At 46.8% G+C, this 21,528-nt stretch overlaps 3 protein-coding genes, 1 long non-coding RNA gene and 3 other non-coding genes across 13 annotated transcripts; 5 read left to right on the top strand and 2 right to left on the bottom strand.

Moving 5' to 3' along the window:
* Positions 1-819: 819 nt before the first annotated feature.
* Positions 820-2,383, bottom strand: sdf2 (stromal cell-derived factor 2). Its single transcript, XM_058086936.2, has 3 exons — positions 2,089-2,383; positions 1,442-1,638; positions 820-1,362 (listed from the first exon to the last, which is right to left on the bottom strand). Exons 1-3 carry the CDS (start codon positions 2,270-2,272, stop codon positions 1,066-1,068), a joined length of 678 nt encoding a protein of 225 aa, XP_057942919.2. The 5' UTR covers positions 2,273-2,383; the 3' UTR covers positions 820-1,065.
* On the top strand, positions 2,358-13,666 carry supt6h (SPT6 homolog, histone chaperone and transcription elongation factor). Of its 5 annotated transcripts, none has more exons than XM_078787999.1 (37): positions 2,358-2,376; positions 3,454-3,564; positions 3,644-3,814; positions 3,884-3,957; positions 4,034-4,214; positions 4,293-4,374; positions 4,445-4,700; positions 5,345-5,446; positions 5,517-5,630; positions 5,715-5,804; positions 5,978-6,120; positions 6,205-6,350; positions 6,424-6,531; positions 6,610-6,890; positions 6,974-7,128; positions 7,217-7,412; positions 7,732-7,871; positions 8,058-8,175; positions 8,247-8,323; positions 8,505-8,640; positions 8,728-8,865; positions 9,119-9,286; positions 9,361-9,488; positions 9,577-9,784; positions 9,855-10,002; positions 10,081-10,223; positions 10,299-10,439; positions 10,505-10,700; positions 10,776-10,921; positions 11,001-11,093; positions 11,179-11,292; positions 11,375-11,499; positions 11,803-11,915; positions 12,111-12,194; positions 12,268-12,446; positions 12,535-12,785; positions 12,875-13,666. In XM_078787999.1, exons 2-37 carry the CDS (start codon positions 3,465-3,467, stop codon positions 13,068-13,070), a joined length of 5,241 nt encoding a protein of 1,746 aa, XP_078644125.1. In that variant the 5' UTR covers positions 2,358-2,376; positions 3,454-3,464; the 3' UTR covers positions 13,071-13,666. The 5 variants fall into 5 exon arrangements, with proteins under 5 accessions (XP_078644125.1, XP_057942914.1, XP_057942912.1 ...); XM_058086931.2 differs by lacking the exon at positions 2,358-2,376 and adding an exon at positions 2,497-2,613; XM_058086929.2 differs by lacking the exon at positions 2,358-2,376 and adding an exon at positions 2,540-2,694.
* A 290-nt stretch (positions 13,667-13,956) lies between these two features.
* rab34b (RAB34, member RAS oncogene family b) lies at positions 13,957-18,068 on the bottom strand. 2 transcript variants are annotated; one of them, XM_078788001.1, is made up of 11 exons: positions 17,875-18,068; positions 17,577-17,684; positions 17,419-17,510; positions 16,701-16,766; positions 16,244-16,345; positions 16,041-16,105; positions 15,911-15,962; positions 15,047-15,128; positions 14,506-14,596; positions 14,323-14,430; positions 13,957-14,083 (listed from the first exon to the last, which is right to left on the bottom strand). In XM_078788001.1, exons 2-11 carry the CDS (start codon positions 17,622-17,624, stop codon positions 14,022-14,024), a joined length of 768 nt encoding a protein of 255 aa, XP_078644127.1. In that variant the 5' UTR covers positions 17,625-17,684; positions 17,875-18,068; the 3' UTR covers positions 13,957-14,021. The 2 variants fall into 2 exon arrangements, with proteins under 2 accessions (XP_078644127.1, XP_078644126.1); XM_078788000.1 differs by having other exon boundaries at positions 15,911-16,105.
* Positions 18,069-18,518: 450 nt separating this feature from the next.
* On the top strand, positions 18,519-21,350 carry LOC131138926 (uncharacterized). Of its 2 annotated transcripts, XR_013625191.1 has the most exons (5): positions 18,519-18,739; positions 18,889-18,930; positions 19,112-19,176; positions 20,960-21,070; positions 21,247-21,350. It is a non-coding gene; the product is annotated as an uncharacterized LOC131138926 (long non-coding RNA). The 2 variants fall into 2 exon arrangements; XR_009132168.2 differs by lacking the exon at positions 21,247-21,350 and having other exon boundaries at positions 20,960-21,238.
* On the top strand, positions 18,964-19,038 carry LOC131138947 (small nucleolar RNA SNORD49). Its single transcript, XR_009132178.1, has one exon. It is a non-coding gene; the product is annotated as a small nucleolar RNA SNORD49 (small nucleolar RNA).
* LOC131138950 (small nucleolar RNA SNORD65) lies at positions 19,213-19,286 on the top strand. The gene has a single exon (XR_009132181.2). It is a non-coding gene; the product is annotated as a small nucleolar RNA SNORD65 (small nucleolar RNA).
* Positions 21,104-21,177, top strand: LOC131138949 (small nucleolar RNA SNORD65). Its single transcript, XR_009132180.1, has one exon. It is a non-coding gene; the product is annotated as a small nucleolar RNA SNORD65 (small nucleolar RNA).
* Positions 21,351-21,528: the final 178 nt, after the last annotated feature.

Here is a 21,528-nt window from a genome sequence, read left to right as displayed (position 1 = left end):
CAATAGTTGTATAGTTATCCAATCATTTATTTCGCATACTATATATATATATATATATCTATATCTACACATATGTTTATGCAATAAAGCCTTGTTTTATAAGAGGTATCTGCTTGCTTGCTTGTTTGCGATAAAGCTGGGGCGAGTGAATCGATATAGCATCGATACCAAGAGTATTGATATATGATCGATACTAGCATGGTGAGATCGCTATTTTTCAGTTCTCGTCTCGTCTGTTTCACCAATGTTTTTTGTTTTGTTGTTAATCCTGTTGATATTGTTCTATTTAGTTACATTTATTTACGGTTATGTATTTACATTTTGTTGTATTGTTTACAAACTCAGGGAATAAGTTCTTAGTCACAGTAGGGCTTTGGGGCAAAAAGCCAAAGGATTTAAATGAGAGCCAATTGTAGTTTTTACTTTTCTTTATTTTGCATTATGGATGTTATTTTTCTCAAACTCTATGTAATAAAAGGGAATAATTGTATTATTTTCTTGATATTGTATTAAATATTGTTGAAATTGTTCACAAATAAGTTGATAAAGAACATTTGTTTTGCCTAAAATCATTGTCCTGTGTTTTTCTTTAAATCAGGCATATTAGAAACCAGTCCAATGTTCCCTGTCTTTGAATTTGAGGTATTTATTGTCGGTTTTGTTCCATGTGTGGCATTTTTTTTGTACAGCATGGCTGGACAACACTGAACAACAAATAGCATCAGGTCCTGTAATGCTATGTCAAAACTGTGTGTGTGTGTGTGTGTGTGTGCACGTCTGCAGAGATAATTTAGTCCATGGTAAAAAATAAAGAGTTGCTTGTTGTTGTTGCTGTTGTTCCATAAATATGTGTTTACTACAAAGAGCAGAACAAGGCACACGTTCCCCTCAGCAGGAAGTAGTTGTGATGATGTCACAGCGCGTTTGCTCTGGTCTCCAAGACAGAAAGTCCAGAAACAGGAAGTGAGTGATTGAGCTTCCTCAGTAGAAGAAGCTGGGAGAAGAAAGGGAGGGTTGAGGAAGAGAAGAATAGCATCTGCAACATGTCGCCATTACTGACAAAGTTCAGAGCTCCGTGTGCATGTAGTGGTGGTTCTGGCCTGGCATGGCCTCGGTGGGCTTGATGAAGATGCCCTCCATGGCCTTCCACAAGCTGTGCTGAGTGCTGCTGGACATGGCGTGGACCTCTCTCTGACCATGGATGGGTCGGCCGTACTGCTCCCCCGTCACCGACAACAGCGCTTCAGTGGCCTTGTGGCGAAAGCGGACCGCTTCCTGGCGCTTCCATACTGACCCGCCACACTCCACGCTCCACTCGTCCAGGTGGTCTCCTTCGCCCTCCTCGCCGAACGCGCTCACCTCCTATGGAGGAAGAATAATGATGATGAGAACATAATCCAAAATGAGTGGTCAAACATTACAAAGAAGCGGAGAAGTGCACCTGGTTGGAGGAGAGTGGCGAGGTGAAGTAATGGCTGTGCAGGTTTCTCCCCGTGTTGACGTGCGTCAGTCTGATGGTCTGACCGCACTTGATTGCGTTGCCTCGTTGGCAGGCCGTGTCACGAGTCCCGCGCACGCTCCAGTAGCTGTTGCTGTCCTCCATGCTGATGACGCCTGTCACTGACTGCTGTCCACTTCCTGTACCCCCCAACCCCCCAAACACAACACTCAGTAAGTGCTGACCCCACTCGTTTCTACATAATTATTATCGTCCATCGATACGATTTTCTAGCCGCTTGTCCTCACTAGGCGAGCGAACAAATGCTGGAGCCTATCCCAGCAGACTTTGGGCGAGAGGCGGGGTACACCCTGGACTGGTCGCCAGCCAATCACAAGGCACATATAGACAAACAACCATTCACACTCACATTCATACATGCATTTTACTAAACAAACAAAATATTTATCCTCTTGTCAAATAGAAGAAGGGCAACTTGAAATCAGAGAATCTGTAGACACATTTGACTATTTCATGTCGTTATGCAGACAAAGAAGAGGCTGTTCTCTGTTAGCAACGCATTGACTTATTTCCTTACAAACGATGCTGGGAATTTAAGCAAATGTCAATAAATAGTAATAAAAACTCACCGGAGCCGTAGCGTACGTCATGAGAATGCAGCCTCACGTTGTGTTTTACGTTTAAAAGTTTGATGACAGAGCCGCATGTCACGAAACTCAGCTCCGTGCCGAGACAGGTCCGCGATAAAAACGCTAAAGACAATAAAATACACAGTAAAGTGTGCGAAAGAAGAGCAACATTAAACGCATCCATTACCACTGCTGTGCTGACGTCACACTATGCGACGTCATCGTAGCGCGCTGAGGTTGCAGTGGCCTCACAGCGCCCCCCTTGGCGCGGAGGGGATCCTGCACTGGGTACGTTGGTATATGCTGTCTGTTATTAAAATTGCCCCTAAAGTAACATTCCTGTATTTTCTATTTTGATATGATAAGAATTGTAAACAAAGAGACTACAATATCGATCCATATACAATTTTAGTTTGTTTGTTCAGCGCAAAGTAAACAGCAGGGGGCAGAGTCGTGCTGCTAAAGTGTCTGGAAGTGTTACTGCATCCCGGAATTGTCATCACGCCGCTCGGCCATCTTTTCCAAGTACAACAGCCCGACTCTAAACACTGCACAACCACCAAATTACTGTACATATTGACGGAGCATTACCTCGCGGTGAGACGTGTAAGTCCGATCGCGATGCTCGCCCGCGGCCGTGTTATTATTGACAAAACAATCTTAGCGTTTTAAGTCAGATGGCTGTTGTCGTTTGAGTTTACGCTAAGCTAACGCACTGTGCTACGCTTTTGTATCAACAGTGCTAGCGGGGGGATCAAGCTCCGAGGCCCTTGGTTCCACTACCGTGTATTTTGTTGTTCATGTTCGTTAAAATAACACCCAGAGAGATAAATAATCATCTAAATGTTAGCTACCTTAACACGGCAAAGGGTACAGGCTAACTTAGGGCTGCTAGCGTGCTACCTAGCCAAACATGCATTGGTAAATAAGGTAGTTGTCTCATTGTTATTTTGCTTTAAATGGGTTAGCGGTAGCCACTCGAAGAGCTATTTTGCGTAAAGTCATTTTAGCACATTAATTACCAAAAGCGCAAGCATTTATTGTGCTCGAATAACATGGTTGTTTATAGTGTGTGCGCATTGCGTCATTGCGCGCTGCTGATTTTTTTCTATGGTTTATCAGTTCATTCCATCCATTCACATTTGTAAAGCTTATTGTTTGGTTGTTATTTAGAATACAGGATTTGAGTCGCAGTTGGTAAGATAAACATTTCCGGCATATTGAATAATGTATAGTATCGGGCAATATTTGTTACACACTTTTTAAATAACATGAGCAAGTATGTCTAAACGTTTGAATGGTGCTGTGTACACTGGCGATGACAATGTGCTCAGTGCTCAACTGGGATCGTGCACATCTCCACAGGAGCAGCAGTCATGTCGGACTTCATCGACAGCGAGGCGGAGGAGTCTGAGGAGGAGTTTGAAGAGAAGGACCTGAAGCCCAAGAAGACCCAGAGGTTCATGGAGGATGACGGTGAGGCCTGACATGATGTCCCATGGCTGGGTGGACATATGCGTGGAGTGTGGAATGCTCATCTGTTATTTGTCTGCAGATGAGGAGGAAGAGGAGAACATGGAGGATCAGGACGAGCAGGGCAATTTACGCGGCCTCATCGATGACGGAGACGAGGAGCCGGAGGAAGAAGAGGAGGATGGGAAAAAGAGTGCAAGTGGAGGAGGGAGTGACTCAGAGGAGGAAGTGAGGCATCGGCGTAAGAAGCGAAGTAAGTAACTTACATGCTTACAAAGTTTTTCATGTGCTAAACTCCTTCCAACTTTTTTCCTTCTTGAAGATTACGACGACTACCTGGACGATGACGATCTCGACCTCATTGAGGAGAACTTGGGCGTGAAAGTGAAGAGGAGGGTATGGATCTTTTTTGTCTTTTTTCTGTGTCTTTTAGCACATTTTTAGTGGTCATGTGATGGTGTTGTTCCCGCAGAAGAAAAAATATGACCGCGTGAAGACACTGGACGATGACGAGGAAGATGACGATGAGAAGGACCTGATCGCAGATGAGATCTTTCATGGGGATGGGGATGGCGAGCTGGAGGAGGGCGAGGCTGTCCACGAGCCCCTCCATCAAGCAGAGGACGACGAGGAAGGAGAGGATGAGGAGTCGGGTATGAACAGTCAAAGGTTATCTGCAGCCATATTGAATATGTGGAAACAATGCGGCACAATGTTCTTTTATTCAACAGACATAGATGACTTTATTGTGGATGATGATGGACAACCCATCACCAAGAAAAGGGGCAAGAAATTCTCTGGATACACAGACGCGTGAGTCCTCCGTCCTTGGGTTCTGTCACCACCTGGTGCAGCTTCACCTGAAACTTGTGTCTTCCGGCAGAGCCCTGCAGGAGGCGCAGGAGATCTTTGGCGGCGACTTTGACTTTGCCGACTTTGACGCCGACACCTACGACCAGGGCGAGGAGGAGGAGGAGGACCAGGATGAAGAGGGCTGGGACCGGCCCAAAAAGCAGACCAAGAGGAGGCAGGGCCGAAAGAGCATCTTCGAGATCTACGAGCCCAGCGAGTTGGAGAGTAGTCACATGACTGACCAGGACAACGAGATCCGCACCACGGACATGCCTGAGAGGTTCCAGGTAAACGCTTTTTTTTTTTTTACTATTTTGTGTCTTTGACTTACTGGTGTCTTTCTGTAATTTAGTCTTACTTTATTGACATTGTGTTAGAATACCAAAAGCTACTTCAGCAGCGCTGCCATACGGCTGCACAAGAATTTTGATCCACATTAACGTGATCGCAGTTCTACGTGCTGACCATTTTTCAAAATTTTACTGAACGAGCTGCCATTTTATTCAAGGCCTCATGCTGCTGTCGTTTGTTTGGTGGCCAACACTTCCTCCTCACTCAGCCCGACATCCCCCTTGCTGGCCAGGGCGAGCTGTCATTGCATGAATTACTTGAATTATTATGTGCATTAATCTAATGTTGAGGACTGAGCCAGTGTGCCAAGTTTTTTTTTTTCAACCTTGAAGTGTTACTTTCAGTCTGCTATTGACTTCTGTTAAGAAAATCCCCCACTGACTGTCACAGACCATTGGACGTTTCTTCAAAGCTGAAGTCTAATAATAATGATGATAACTTTAAAAACGTATTTCTTTAACATGCAATGCATTGTGTGTGTGAGAGAATGGAAATAGATAATTCCATACGATCGTGATTCATATTTTTTCCAGCATCGTGCAGTCCTGGTGTACACTGACATTCTGTTTTTGTTTCTCAGCTGCGATCTATCCCAGTCAAACCAGCAGAGGATGACGAGCTGGAAGAGGAGGCAGAGTGGATCTTCAGACACGGCTTCTCCACTCTCACCATCTCCATTCAGGTTGCGACTTTTTCCTGGACAGGTAGCTTTGTGCAGAATGGCGTCCACTAACTGCCCTCTCTGGGAACAGGAGAGCACAGATTACTTGGACAGAGGGACAACGGCCAACTTCAGCAGGAAAGGCCCCAGCACCATCGCCAAAATCAAAGAAGCGCTGAACTTTATGAGGAATCAACAGTTTGAGGTTTGTTTGCAGGCTTTTCCTGTATCAGTGGAAGAGTGCCAACCAGGTATGATCACTGAGCTTATCTGATGTGTTTTTGTTCAGGTTCCCTTCATAGCTTTTTACAGAAAAGAATATGTGGAGCCAGAACTGAACATTAACGACCTGTGGAAGGTGTGGCAGTGGGATGAAAAGGTATCCTAGTTTTCAAAAGTTCTCAAATGTCCTTAATCCAGTGTTTCCCCTCGGACGAGGGTGCCTACATTTTATAATTACTTATCACGTGGTCTCTGAAGACAGTTTACATTAACTTAAAAGAACACTTCAAATCAAGCCACTGTTGTTCATGCCTACTTTCCCTCCACTAGTGGACTCAGTTGAAGACCCGCAAGCAGAACTTGACCCGCCTCTTTCAGAAGATGCAATCCTACCAGTTTGAGCAGATTTCTGCCGATCCGGACAAACCTTTGGCTGACGGAATCCGCCCGCTGGACACGGCGGACATGGAGAGGTCCGTCCAGCTAGTGCTGCACTTACATTTCAGTGTGCTAATGTGTGAAGCCCAACAGTCACTTTCATGAATGATATGATGTAGGCTGAAAGACGTTCAGACTCTGGAGGAGCTCGGTGACGTGTACAACCACTTCCTGCTCTACTATGGCAGAGACATTCCCAAGATGCAGAACGCTGCCAAGACCAGCAAGAAGAGGCTCCGAAAGATCAAGGAAGTCACCGAAGACGGTGATTGGAGCTCATAAACTGCTGTCATGCTGCAATGTGTACAGAATACGTCATGTGGATATTGTCCTTCAAGGTGAGGAGGAGGAGTTGGAGGTGGAAGAGGAAGAGGAGCAGAAAGGTCCAGACCTCAAGTTGGCATCCCGCAGAGACATGTACAGCATCTGTCAGAGTGTAGGACTCGGTAAGTTTAGCATTTTTTCCAAGGTTAACTTTAAAGTCCTCGACAGCACCTCATCATTATTATCGCTCCTCATGGCAGATGGTCTGGCCAAAAAATTTGGCTTGACCCCTGAGCAGTTTGGAGAGAACCTGCGAGACAGCTATCAGCGCCACGAGACCGAGCAGTTTCCAGCCGAGCCCGTGGAGCTGGCCAAGGACTATGTGTGCAGCCAGTTCTCCAGCCCGGAGACAGTTCTGGAGGGCACCCGATACATGGTGGCCATGCAGATCGCTCGGGAACCCCTAGTCAGACACGTGCTGCGGCAGACCTTCCAGGAGAGGGCAAAGATCAACATCAAGCCCACCAAGAAGGGCAAAAAGGTCTTGTTTTGTCTCACCAGCGACATATTGAATCTCTGACGAGCAGAACTTAAAACCACGGGTTGTCTGTTGGACTCCTGCAGGAAATAGACGAGGCCCACTTTGCCTACTCCTTCAAGTACTTGAAGAACAAGGCTGTGAAAGAGCTGAATGGAGATCAGTTCTTGAAGATGTGTCTGGCCGAGGACGAGGGACTGCTGTCCATCGACATCTGCATTGACCTCATTGGAGTCAAAGGGTGAGTTAAGCATGCTCACAAGTCCTTTTCTGGAAAGATCCTCAAAGATACAAGCGTAGTTCCACTCCCTCCCTCCACCCTCTCTCAGGTACGCGGGTGATCAGACGTACTTCGACGAGATCAAGCAGTTCTACTATCGTGACGAGTTCAGTCACCAGGTGCAGGAGTGGAACAGGCAGCGCACGTTGGCCATCGAGAGAGCTCTCAACCAGTTCCTCTACCCTCAGATGGCCAAGGAGCTCAAGAGCAAACTCCTCACTGAAGCCAAAGAGAGCATCATACGGGTGGGTACATTAAATATGCATGGGAACACTCTATGGCAGGTTCTCAAACTTAATTTACCAGGGGGCTGCTGGAGACATCCAGTTGTGGGAGTTAGGGCTGGTAATGTCGGTGTACCTTCATATAACGACAGCATTTTGATACTGTGATAGACATGAAAAAAGACAAGACAAAAAAGACTCTGCTCTGACTTCTGTCCAATTTTCCTCCTCTTGGATCATTTGTGCAGTAATTTATAGGCTAGCTGTATTTAATAAATATGTTAGAATTTAATGTTGTGTACTAATACACACTGGTGTTTTTTTTTGTTTTTTTTTTCAGTCGTGCTGTCGTCGACTGTACAACTGGTTGAAGGTGGCTCCTTACAGACCAGACCAGCAGCTTGAGGAAGATGACGACCTGATGGATGAGAGTCAGGGCAAAGGCATTCGGGTGCTCGGGGTGGCGTATGCACCAAGCAGGTAACTGCACCTCTGCATCCAAAAAGCAAAAAGTCAACTACAACTGTAATTGCCTTCAATTGACTGTAAATTATACTGTAGCTGTAGTGTACAAAATACAAAAACTGTAACAGAAGAGCGATTCTCTCAGAGCTGGCTGCTCCACCACCCACAGCTATAAACGCGTACATGTTTTCCCCTTGACAGAGACACGCCCGTCTTCTGTGCTCTGATTAACGGCGAGGGTGAGGTGGTGGACTTCCTGCGCTTGCCGTACTTCATGAAGAGGAGGAACGCCTTCAGGGAGGACGAGCGTGAGAAGAAGGTATGAGAATGAGCAAGTGGGACAGCATCAGTGGGACGGAGGAATCACCCACTCATTTGTGTCATCCACAGGCCAACGACATTGAAAATCTCAAGAAGTTTTTATCAAACAAGAAGCCTCATGTGGTTGCTGTGGCAGGGGAGAGCAGGTGAGACACGACCATCTACCACATGTCCTCACACGACCATCTACCACGTGTCCTCACACGACCGTCTACCACATGTCCTCACACGACCGTCTGTGTTTTAGCCCTTTATTCATGTTACTTGAACACCTCTACACCATTGTTTTGTCCTCTACTTGAGTCTGTCATGTGACTGTGTGTGCAGGGATGGCCAAATGATCATGGAGGACATCAAGAGGACAATTGGCGAGCTGGAGCAGGAATCCTCGCTGCCCGCCGTTGGCGTGGAGCTGGTGGACAATGAGCTGGCCACACTCTACATGAACAGCAAGAAGTCTGAGGTACTTACCTGACTCCACATCACACAACCTTTCTTAGTCCACCGGCCACTCGCATCCTCCCTGACAAACTGCTCTCGCTCCGCACAGACTGACTATAGAGATTACCCCCCCTTGCTGCGCCAGGCGGTGTCCATCGCCAGGAAGATCCAAGACCCTCTGATAGAGTACGCTCAGGTCTGCAGTTCAGACGAGGACATCATCTGTCTCAAGCTGCACCCCCTGCAGGTGAGGCAAACAGGGAGACCTGTAGAGCGCTGCTTTCATGTCAGTCGCCAGAAAGACCGGTAAATGTCGCTAGATTTGTCGCTTATCTTTGACAGACTAGGTGAACGTGTAGCGTGTTAAGAGGCAGCGTTACAATGCCTACTGCACTTGGTGTAAAGAGTTGTAACGACGAGCTACATTGGCAGACGGTCCCATTATAATGTGTCCAAGGTCCAACATGACCCAAACAGCAGAGTGTCTGCTTTCCTCTTAGGAACACGTGGTGAAGGAGGATCTGCTCTCAGCTCTTTACTGTGAATTCATCAATCGGGTCAACGAGGTGGGCGTGGATGTGAACCGGGCCATCGCCCACCCTCACACTCAGAGTCTGGTCCAGTATGTATGTGGTCTGGGACCAAGGAAGGGCTCGCACTTGCTCAAGGTTTGTGTTTGTGTGGGCGTGACATCACGTGTTCTTCACAAACTTAACAGTCTCTTTGGTTTTCTTCTCTGCAGATTCTGAAGCAGAACAACACCCGCCTGGAGAACAGAACCCAGTTGGTCACAATGTGTCACATGGGTCCAAAAGTGTTCATCAACTGTGCTGGTTTCATCAAGATTGACACGGCGTCGCTTGGAGACAGGTCTGCATCTCCTCTTGGCTCTTTGAGATGTTTGCATCCCTCAGCCTGTTCTCACTTTGGCTCGTCTTTGTTTATGGTTTTACTCCAGCACCGACTCCTACATTGAGGTTCTGGATGGCTCTCGTGTTCACCCTGAGACGTACGACTGGGCTCGCAAGATGGCGGTGGACGCCCTGGAGTACGACGAGTCTGCTGAGGACGCCAACCCCTCTGGCGCGCTGGAAGAGATCTTGGAGAACCCGGAGCGTCTCAAAGACCTGGACCTGGACGCCTTTGCTGAGGAGCTGGAGAGACAGGTCTGTGGGATGTTCCCGCCCCATCCCAATGGCGTTGTGGATCAGATCCTCATGAGTGTCTTGTCTGTAGGGCTACGGCAACAAGGGCATCACGCTGTATGACATTAGAGCTGAGCTGAGCTGCAGGTACAAAGACCTGAGAGTCCCATACAGGGTCCCCAACACCGAGGAAGTCTTCAACCTGCTCACCAAGGAGACTCCCGAGACCTTCTATATTGGTAAGATGCCTCACAATCACATAAAAATATGTGGAAAAATGTCAAATATGTGAATATTGCACACGTGATGTCATGCAGGCAAGCTGATCACCAGCGTGGTGACCGGCATCGCTCACCGGCGCCCCCAAGGGGAGAGCTACGACCAGGCCATCCGTAACGACAGCACGGGCCTGTGGCAGTGTCCCTTCTGTCAGCAGGACAACTTTCCGGAGCTCAGCGAGGTACCGGGCTCTTGACCTTCTGTCCTCATGACGTCACCTTCTGTATGACATCACATCCTGTCTTTCTTTCTGCAGGTGTGGAACCACTTTGATAGCGGCTCCTGTCCTGGCCAGGCCATCGGGGTGCGGAGTAGGTTGGACAATGGCGTTCAGGGTTTTATTCCAACCAAGTTCCTGAGTGACAAAGTGGTAAAACACCCAGAGGAGAGGGTGAAGGTGAGATCTCGAGGTCTCGCTCGGTTTGCCGCTCTTGCATGTTTTCAACGTATCTCCTCCCTCAGGTGGGCATGACGGTTCACTGTCGCATCATGAAGATCGACATTGAGAAGTTCAGCGTGGACCTCACATGTCGCACCTCGGACCTGTTGGACAAGGCCAACGAGTGGAAGCTGCCCAAAGATAGCTACTACGACTTTGACGCTGAGGCTGAAGACCACAAGCAGGAGGAGGAGCTGAAGAAGAAACAGCAGCGGACACGTCAGTCCCACGAAGACGCCCACTTGCGTCTTTAGCGGTTCTTTGCTGACGCTGATGTGTGCCTTCTCTGTGCAGCGTACATCAAGCGTGTCATTGCCCACCCCAACTTCCACAACATCAGCTTCAACCAGGCTGAGAAGATGATGGAGACCCTGGACCAGGGAGACCTGATCATCAGACCCAGCAGCAAGGGAGAGAATCACCTCACTGTTACCTGGAAGGTAAGAAGAACACCCGAAGCGGAACATCAAGATATCGGTCGCAAAGCTTTGACACTTGACATCATGTCTGCTCTCTCAGGTGGCTGATGGCATCTACCAGCACGTGGACGTGAGAGAAGAAGGCAAAGAGAACGCGTTTAGCTTAGGACACACGCTGTGGATCAACAATGAGGTACGATGCTCACCTCCGTAAATCTGATGAGATGTTAGCATGTAGACCGTATTTGATGTTATGGATGGCTACCTTCACTCTGCAGGAGTTTGAAGACCTGGATGAAATCACAGCTCGCTTCATTCAACCGATGGCCGCCTTTGCTCGGGACCTGCTGGGCCACAAGTACTTTCAAGACTGCAACGGAGGAGCGAAAGAGGCAATAATCATGTTGCTTATCTCTCTGAAGCAGGGAAGAGAACCAAGAAGATGATCCTATCCGTTTATTGTTTTGCCGACAGAAAATGGAGGAGCTGCTGATCAAGACCAAGAGGGAGAAGCCAACCTTCATTCCTTACTTTGTGTCTGCCTGTAAAGCCCTGCCTGGAAAGTTCCTACTGGGCTACCAGCCGCGGGGGAAACCACGGTGAACTTCTTTGTGTTTCCATGGAGGGGGGAGTGTATCCATGGAGGGGGGAGTGTATCCATGGAGGGGGGAGTGTATCCATGGAGGGGGAGTGTATCCATGGAGGGGGGAGTGTATCCATGGAGGGGGGAGTGTATCCATGGAGGGGGGAGTGTATCCATGGAGGGGGGAGTGTATCCATGGAGGGGGGAGTGTATCCATGGAGGGGGAGCATCTAGGCTCCCCAGTACTGTAAATGACTGTTGTCCGGACATATCCCTCACAGTTTGATTGATGTCTTTTTTTTTCTCCATTCATCGTCAGGGTGGAGTATGTGACCATCACCCCTGATGGCTTCAGGTACCGTTCACAGATCTTCCCCACAGTCAATGGGTTGTTCCGCTGGTTTAAGGACCACTACCAAGAGCCTGTGCCGGGTAGGACCACCCTCCCCTTCATCATGTATCATTATGGTGAAGAATGGAGCCATAAGCTCCTTATGTCCATGTTGAAGTCATGATATGGCCAGCAGAGGGCGTAGTTCGTTACTGAATGACGAGTTTGCTGCTTATGAAAGACTTCATTCATGAGACCAGCTCCAATGTCGTCATACTCCTTTCTGCTGTCCACAGGCATCACGCCCACTAACAGCAACAGCAGCCGCACACGCACGCCCGCATCTTTGAACGCAACGCCCGCCAACATCAACATCGCAGGTCAGCCCCGCCTTCGCCTTTTTTTTTTGTTTTGCAGCTTTCTGGTCTGATCAGCTGCCTTCCCTCCCCTCAGACCTGACACGAGCCGTCAACGCTCTCCCCCGCAACATGACCTCTCAGATGTTCAATGCCATTGCGGCGGTCACGGGCCAGGGTCAGAACCCGAACGCCACGCCAGCACAGTGGGGCTCCAGCCAGTACGGCTACAGCGGAGGCAGCACGGGAGGCGGCGGGAGCTCCTCGGCCTATCACGTGAGTGCACGTGAATGTGGTTAGCTTAGTCACATGGTGACACGTAGCACTGCCGTGTCCTCTGCCATCTCCACGTCCTCCCATGCAGGTGTTCGCCACGCCCCAGCAACCCATGGCCACGCCCATGATGACACCGAGCTACTCGTACACGACACCCAGCCAGCAGGCCCTCGGCACACCGCAGTACCCGGGTTCCACCCCACAGTCAACGCACGCTCACGGCAGCCATACGTCGCACCACAACCACCGCGCCCACAGCAGCCAGCACGGACACGCCTCCAGCACGCCGTCGTCCTCCGTGTCCTCCCGAGGGCGGACGCCGCAGCAGATGCAGCCAAAGTGCGTGGGGCAGCCACCAACAAGTCAATCACATGACCTCCTCCATCCACCAGTAGGCGCTAACGCCCCCCTCCCTGTCCCCCGTTCAGGCCCAGCAGCAGCAGCAGCTCCACGGCCGTGGATTGGGGCAAGATGGCGGCGCAGTGGCTGAAAGAGAAAGAAGCCGAGGGGCGTAAGAAAGCTCAGAGGATGACGCCGCGTCCGTCACCAAGCCCCATGATCGAGAGCACACCCATGTCCATCGCTGGAGACGCCACGCCCCTCCTGGACGAGATGGATCGATAGGACATCGAGGGGGGCGTCCACATCCCCCCCTTCAGCCCCCACAGCTCGCCTTCTTGTACCTTAACCCCTCATGACTCTTTCATCAGTCTGCCATTATGACACATTTCATCATCTGGTCGCTGCAGTATTCTCAAACAGGAAGTGACGTCTAAATATGGACCTGCATGTCAGGCCAGCTGTCAATCACTTTTAGTTTGCTCTGTGAGGGACGGGGCCACTCCTGGAGTCTTTATGGAACCAGTCAAAGACACGTTTGTTTCTTGTTTAACCGTAAAGCGTCTGACGTGCACATCTCTGCCACACGTGCATGTGCACGCACAATAGCGAGGACGACAAAGAGCATATCCACGTTGGATGACATCATCTCACGCGCTGCAGTGCACTGTGGCATGCATGACTTCCTGTCTAACATCCAATCACAAGCTATCATCGATGTCATGTGACAGACGCCATTTATGAAGTGTATATTACCGTCGCTGTAGCAACACAAGCAGTGACGTGCCTCTGGAGCATCACGTGCACATACGTGCGGTAAGGACAAGGTTATGACCTTTTCTTCCTATAGGTCCTTTAATTAAAGTGTTGAAATTGTGAAAGTGAAGTGTTTATGTTCATTATTTTAGCTGAGGAAAGACAGACAAAAGACATTCTGTCTGACGCTGGAAAGAAAGTTCAGGCATCCTCAAACAATCCCTCTTTTTTTGTCGCCACATGATAGGACGCGTGATGTCAGCGCCGAGCAACGCGCTCATGCTGGTCATGAGATTAGCCGCGCTGTGACACATGACACGCCAGCAGCAGCAGGAAGTTAACAATCCTGTCAGGAAAAGCAGAAAAGGTTTTCATGATTGTTTTAAATCAATTTTCATTTATTATCATATTTACACATGAAGGTAGCTGCTATGCGTCCATTTCCGAGTCCACGCTTGCCATGATACTCCACTCCTCTCATCAGCAGCAGTCGGACTTCCTCTTTGCAAGCTTGCGCTCGTCGTCTTTGCCGCTTGTGATCTCTGACAGGACAAACACGCCTGTCAGTCTCATACAGTAGTACACTCGTACCATTAGGCTCATCGGTGACATTTGGAGCACAGTTCTTTCTAGTGATGCTCGATATCGACTTTCTTAGCAATATCCAATATTGTCGAGTACTTCATTACCGATTCGGGTATCATCCGATACCTAGAAAGGCAGAAGCTCTTCCTGGTTATAAACTGGTTATTCCCAGCAGCACATTAGTGTGAAGACTCACTGATGATGTCACCAGCGCTCCTTGAGCCGCCTTTCTCCAGCTCCGACAGGACGTTGGCCTCAAAGGTCAAAGCGGCCACACGCAGGAAAAAATCTCTGACGCCATGACCTGAGGTAACCAACACAAAAGTCCATTTCGACATTTCTTTTTGAAACCATATGATTTACTGTGAGTGTGCCACACCTGACTTGGCAGAAACGGCCCAGTACTCTGCCCTGATTTCCTCGGAGAGTCTAATGGCTTCCTGCTCCACGTCAGCCAGCTCCTCGGAGGACTGAGGAGGACAAAACACAAGATGTTCTGCCCCAGTCCAGCCAAAAGTGCTGCAGCTAACCTTATAGCCAGGGAATCCCTCGCTTATTGCAGTTGTTTAGTTCCACACCTAACTGCGATTTCTTCTTCATTCATTCATTTTCTACCGCTTTTCCTCACGAAGGTCGCGGGGGTGCTGGAGCCTATCCCAGCTGTCTTCGGGCGAGAGGCGGGGTACACCCTGGACTGGTGGCCAGCCAATCACAGGGCACATAAAGACAAACAACCATTCACACTCACATTCATACCTATGGACAATTTGGAGTCACCAATTAACGAGGGTGGAATTGAACCCTGGTCTCCTAGCTGTGAGGTCTGCGTGCTAACCACTTTTCCACCGTGACCACATTTGACCTACATTTAGTTCATGTAGCCATTTTAATGCATATGGTTTAGCATCATTTTCACCCACACTGAGGTCCTTCTTGGTGCCCACGAGGAAGAGTAGGACGCTAGAGGGGTCGTTCTCCCTCATTGCGTCCTCCAGCCACTGCCTACAAACGCAAAATAATCATGTGCTCATCAACATTGTATTATTTGCAATCGTTTTCAATCAATCAACCGGGGGTGTCCAAAGCCCACATAAACCCACATCAGAACAGTAATGGAGAATAAATAATCAATGAAGGAGAACAGTCGTCCTCGTTTCCAGACACAAACGCAATGAAATAATTATTATTAATTATTATGAATATTTGTGTTGTTGCAGCATAGGAAACCCATTTATGACTTTATTTTACCGTTATTAGACATGAAATAACACCCTTTTAGTCCCCTTTACTTATTCTTTGTTGACACCACATTGCCAATACGCACACTACAAGATCGGCAACTGTTTTAAGCATAGCAAGCTAGCAGGCTGACTAGTTAGCCTTCAATTTGTTTATTCTAAACTTACAAAAGGGCTTCAAACAGAGTGGAGAGGAAGCCAAAATTACCACTTCCACAAGGAACGAGAGGAGTAATGTTATATTATGTCTCTGTTGAGATATTACATTACGTTGTGTGTTATTACTGATGCCTAATGGCCAGAATACTAGATATAACTTGTCTCTCAATATATTTTTTTTCACTAATAATGGGATATAGTCAAACACAAAAGAGCCATCATTTATTAATTAACAGCAATAGAGTGAGTGTGCAATGATCGAATGTCGCGTGGGATGATTATATTACAAATGACATAATGACATTGTTCCTTATTCCCAGCACAGCTCAAATAAAATATAGTTTGCAGTTTGGACACCCCCAAAACGACTTGAGGTGCTTGTCTTACCTGGCGTGCACTAAGGAGCTGGCTGTGCTCAGGTCAAACACCACAATGATGGCTGGAGGACACACACAAAGAAGAGACGGTTTGTCTTGGTCTGCTTGACGCTTATGTGCTTTTACTTTGGAGACCTGACCTTGAGCTCCTCTGTAGTACGTGGAAGCGATGCACTTGAAGCGCTCCTGACCTGCCGTGTCCCACCTGGAACAGTTTCAAAATTTGAGTGGATGTCAGTCGGTGACGCTCTGAGACGTCCCTCGAGGCTCTGTGCTCAGCTACCGCCCTCTTCATCGCTAGACGACGATGACGACGACGACCAGCGTCCTCCATCATACTCACAGCTGCAGACTGAAGGGGACGCCCAGCACCTCGAAACGCTCCATCTGAAAGTCCACGCCGATGGTGGCCTTGTAGTTCCTATCGAAGGCGCCCCTGCAGAACCTGCCAGGAACATGTTAGAATACAACATTCTAACTATATTTAGAGGTCAGAAAAGTGGAAAAAGCACAATAGGCCCCTAAATGAACGAGGGGGGGTGCCTGCTGTTGACAATGCAGAGGTCAAATGTAAACAGTGTAAACACTGCTTTACACCAAGTACTAAGGTTTTACCTCCAGTGTTGTATAGTACTTACTGTATGACAACTTTAGTTGGGTTTGTACCCAATCCCTTAGCACCTCATTATCAGTTTGTTATGTCATTCTTGAAATAAACAGTTTAAAACAAGAAAGTTTCACTATTCCTGGCAGATAGATTTACTTTCCCACAAGTATAGGCTGTGCCTACTGCATCTTACCTGCTGACTAGGCATGTTTTCCCAACGGAGACGTCGCCCACCACGATGACTTTGGCCACATTAAAGCTGAAAAATGTAACAAATTTAATCAGGAGGTCAAGACAGAGATGCTTTAAATACCAAAGATGTATTTATATGTATTTAAATATTAGGTTTCTTTCATGGATGTCACGTTTAGAGCGGTTTTAAGCTATTAAAAATCTTTTGCATGTAAAAACACACTTGACACACTCTCCCTGTTTTAGTCAGGAACCAATATTTTCTTGAAACTTACCGATGTTCTACTACTAGATCGTCTAGAACTGATGCTAAATACATACATATCACTATATTGACAGTTACTATGGTACCCATTATGTCATTGTATGCTCATATCACCTCGTACTTAAAAAACTTAAACTGTATTATGGAAAGCAGGAAGTGAACAAATGTAACAGTTACTGATTGTAAAAGTACCAGATGGAGGGGTAGGATTTAATAAGCTTTGCTTCTTCCTACTCCTTTTGGACATGTGGAACTGGGAACTGATTATGGGATGCACTCAAATGTAATCTGATGCATGTTGAAATGAAATAAAACCATTACCATTACCAAATGATGATGTCAAATAGCCCCCAACCCTACACCCAAACAAATAGACTGCCATCCTGTGGGAAATACACAGTCATGCAAGCTTCTGACACCCCATGCGACTAAGGCCTTCGACCCTTAACCTCACCTGACGGCATCCTCCCTGTGGTCACGGCACGCGGCCTTCACGTCGGGATGGAAGACATCTTCGGTGTGCAGCGCCGCTCGGGGACTGAAGCACTGCAGTCAGCGTGGAGAAGAACATTCAGCCACATTCAGCAGCAGAGCGGTTGCCGTGTGCCTCACCTTGGGGAGGTGACTGATGATTCTGTCATTCTTCGCCGGAGGCAACATGGAGGCACCCGTGCACGCACACGCACGCGTGTCAAGATGGAGATGGACTACAGTTTTTTTCTTCAAAACAAGATGTAAATGTCACATTGTTGCTGATTGACTTTTCGCATTCTTTCCCTTATTACATTTACTGAATTTCATAACTTTTATACACTCGGACATGAGTGCATAAGGTATAAAAGAGCATCTTCAGTAGCAAAGTTAATATATCAACAGAACATGCAATAAATAAACATGTTAATAAGCTTACGTGACGATGCAGGCTGTTTTAAAAGATGTAGTTATTCCAGACCTTTCAGTGGGTGTCGACAAAACAAACGCCGAGCAACTGAGAGAAAAAAAATTAAGTCAGCAGACTTCTTTTCTCGTAATTAACGTCAACTAAGTTGTAGCAGGCAGCAAGCCAATAGCGCCTCCGTGTGGCTGCTACGAGTACAGCAGCAGAATGGACTGTTGAACATGCTCGTGTAATTCTCTGCACGGAAGCCCCATAAAGACTATTTTTAAGAAATACTATTAGATTGTTACGAGTTTATTAAATTATGATTGCTGTCTGTTCAAATTATTATTCAAGTGTCTCAAACACGATTATTACACTATAAGCTATTAGCATTGTCCATCAAGTTCAAAAAACGAAATACACAGAAATAGATCTTTACTTATCTACCTACATCTATCTACAATAACATGTCGTGATACATATTTACAAAATGATTTCGTACAAAAATAACGTCACAGTGTAAACGGTAAATGACCTTTACTTCTTCTACACAATAGGACAGTAGGGGACGACACAACGCCAATGGACGACTTTCTCTGTGACGTCATGTTTATGCGACTCAAGCTATATAAAGACCTCGTTCAACAAGATTCGTCCTTTCAACGCTGGTGCAGCTTGCCAGTAGCAAGGGCCAGACCGTTCAAGAGGACTGAAGGCAACCTCATTATTTAATGTTTCCGGCCAGTATTCTTAAACGAGATGTTAGTTCAACGTTACAGTGTAATTTTAGAATTAAATCGTCAAGTTTGCTCACAAAAGTTCAACATTATTGCTGCAATGGAATCATTGGCGCGAGGAGCCACGTGGAGTCAAAGATGGGTCACATGATTACACTGTAAGTGTCCTACTTATGTATTCTACTCCACATAGTGTAGTTAACTGAAGCTGAATTTATTGAGGTACATGTAAATGTTAGACTTTCAACAGTATTTTATTTACTAAGCCATTGAGTCAATGTGATCGAGTAAATGTTTTTTTTTACAGATGAATGCCACAAGTCAAACTGGTTGACGTCCTTCTACGCCTGTGAGTGTTTTTTGAATCTACAGTATAAAAGATGTCTGTGATGAAAACTAAATAGGAAGTGCCGTCTGATGCGACAACTGACGATGTTTCTTAATCACATTTCTGAGACTCCATGGCATCACTCTTAACTGTCCTCTTGTCCGATCTTCTTTCTGAAATGTGCCTCTTTTATTCCCAACAGGTCTCACATGTGACTTTTAGGAGCCCTCTATGGTTCAGACCTAGATGGACGCCACTCCGTCTGAGGTAGGCCTAACACTAAACGCTTTCAAAGTCTTTGTGTGGTGATGAAATCTAAACTGAAACAGCTGGAATTACCGTCAGATTGTTCAGTGGTGATCATTGGTTTTCTGAACATTGAACATGTACAGTGAAGAAAATAAGTATTTGAACACCCTGCTATTTTGCTATTTCTCCCACTTAGAAATCATGGAGGGGTCTGAAATTTTCATCGTAGGTGCATGTCCACTGTGAGAGAGATAAACTAAAAAGAAAAATCCAGAAATCACAATGCATGATTTTTTAACAATTTATTTGTGTGATACAGCTGCAAATAAGTATTTGAACACCTGAGAAAATGAATGTTAATATTTGGTACAGTAGCCTTTGTTTGCTATTACAGAGGTCAAACGTTTCCTGTAGTTTTTCACCAGGTTTGCACACACTGCAGGAGGGATCTTGGCCCACTCCTCCACACAGATCTTCTCTAGATCAGTCAGGTTTCTGGGCTGTCGCTGAGAAACACGGAGTTTGAGCTCCCTCCAAAGATTTTCGATTGGGTTCAGGTCTGGAGACTGGCTGGGCCATGCTAGAACCTTGATATGCTTCTTACGGAGCCACTCCTTGGTTTTCCTGGCTGTGTGCTTCGGGTCGTTGTCGTGTTGGAAGACCCAGCCACGACCCATCTTCAATGCTCTGACAGAGGGAAGGAGGTTGTTCCCCAAAATCTCACAATACACGGCCCCAGTCATCCTCTCTTTAATGCAGTGCACTCGTCCTGTCCCATGTGCAGAAAAACACCCCCAAAGCATGATGCTACCACCCCCATGCTTCACAGTAGGGATGGTGTTCTTCGGATTGTACTCTTCATTCTTCTTCCTCCAAACACGCTTATTGGAATTATGACCAAAAAGTTCTATTTTGGTCTCATCTGACCATAAAACTTTCTCCCATGACTCCTCTGTATCATCCAAATGGTCATATGCAAACTTAAGACGGGCCTTGACATGTGCTGGTTTAAGCAGGGGAACCTTTCGTGCCATGCATGATTTCACATCATGACGTCTTAGTGTATTACCTACAGTAACCTTGGAAACGGTGGTCCCAGCTCTTTTCAGGTCATTGACCAAGTCCTGTCGTGTAGTTCTGGGCTGATTCCTCACCTTTCTTAGAATCATTGAGACCCCACGAGGTGATATCTTGCATGGGGCTCCACTCCGATTGAGATTGACCGTCATGTTTAGCTTCTTCCATTTTCTAATGATAGCTCCAACAGTGGACCTTTTTTCACCAAGCTGCTTGGTAATTGCTCCGTAGCCCTTTCCAGCCTTGTGGAGGTGTACAATTTTGTCTCTGGTGTCTTTGGACAGCTCTTTGGTCTTCGCCATGTTACAAGTTAAAGTCTTACTGATTGTATGGGGTGGACAGGTGTCTTTATGCAGCTAACGACCTCAAACAGGTGCATCTGATTCAGGATGATACATGGAGTGCAGGTGGACTTCTAATGGGCAGACTAACAGGTCTTTCAGGGTCAGAATTCTAGATGATACACAGGTGTTCAAATACTTATTTGCAGCTGTATCACACAAATAAATTGTTAAAAAATCATGCATTGTGATTTCTGGATTTTTCTTTTTAGTTTATCTCTCTCACAGTGGACATGCACCTACGAGGAAAATTTCAGACCCCTCCATGATTTCTAAGTGGGAGAAATAGCAAAATAGCAGGGTGTTCAAATACTTATTTTCTTCACTGTAAGTGTTAAAACATTTCAAGACTATGTGGAGTGCTAACATTTCCTCTTTTAAAGGGTTCCTGACAATCTGGCTTTCCCAACTGGGGCTGTTCCTGTGACCAGACGAGGTGGAAGAAGCTGAATGGCTGGCTTCAGGATCAGTCGTGCCCACCGAGCATTCACCAGGTGAGTGTCAGCAGAGATGGATGAAACTTTTTGTTGTGATGAAATCTAAACTGAAACAGCTGGAATTACCGTCAGATTGTTCAGTGGTGATCATTGGTTTTCTGAACACTAACTCGTTAGGTTAGATAATGGTCACTGACTTATTGGCGGCCTTTCATGCTGAATGTTTTCAACAGGATGTGGATCTGGCGGTCTCTTTTCTTTGAAGAAACCACTAAGCCAAGAGGAACGGTCTCCAATGCATATAAATGTTTTTATATTTCAATAAAATGTATGAAAAAGAAATGCTGCGCTCGCATTTGTCTCATGGTCTTCTTCTCAGTGAAATGTCATCTGGGGGAACGTTGCATGAGCCTGAGTAATGACGATCAAGCATTCAGCATCAACTGTTGCACACCTGCTTTCACTTTGACACTAGATGTAGTTTAAGTCTTAAGCGATGGAGACCTAAAACCAGT

Source organism: Doryrhamphus excisus, linkage group LG21 (assembly GCF_037039965.1).
Source record: "Doryrhamphus excisus strain RoL-2023G ecotype Guam linkage group LG21, RoL_Dexc_Guam_v1.1, whole genome shotgun sequence".
NCBI lineage: Eukaryota > Metazoa > Chordata > Actinopteri > Syngnathiformes > Syngnathidae > Doryrhamphus > Doryrhamphus excisus.
This window is presented reverse-complemented; position numbering and strand designations above follow the sequence as displayed.

Coding starts and splice junctions, on each gene's coding strand:
- supt6h (XM_078787999.1), top strand. CDS start 3,465: ATGTCGGACTTCATCGACAGCGAGGCGGAGGAGTCTGAGGAGGAGTTT. Junction 10,440..10,504: donor ACCCAGAGGAGAGGGTGAAG/GTGAGATCTCGA, acceptor CTCCTCCCTCAG/GTGGGCATGACGGTTCACTG. Junction 12,195..12,267: donor CGCCAACATCAACATCGCAG/GTCAGCCCCGCC, acceptor CCCTCCCCTCAG/ACCTGACACGAGCCGTCAAC.
- rab34b (XM_078788000.1), bottom strand. CDS start 17,624: ATGTTGCCTCCGGCGAAGAATGACAGAATCATCAGTCACCTCCCCAAG. Junction 16,346..16,700: donor AAAACATGCCTAGTCAGCAG/GTAAGATGCAGT, acceptor TGTTCCTGGCAG/GTTCTGCAGGGGCGCCTTCG. Junction 14,597..15,046: donor GCACCAAGAAGGACCTCAGT/GTGGGTGAAAAT, acceptor TGTCCTCCTCAG/TCCTCCGAGGAGCTGGCTGA.
- sdf2 (XM_058086936.2), bottom strand. CDS start 2,272: ATGGATGCGTTTAATGTTGCTCTTCTTTCGCACACTTTACTGTGTATT. Junction 1,639..2,088: donor TGACGTACGCTACGGCTCCG/GTGAGTTTTTAT, acceptor TGGGGGGTACAG/GAAGTGGACAGCAGTCAGTG. Junction 1,363..1,441: donor CGCCACTCTCCTCCAACCAG/GTGCACTTCTCC, acceptor CTTCCTCCATAG/GAGGTGAGCGCGTTCGGCGA.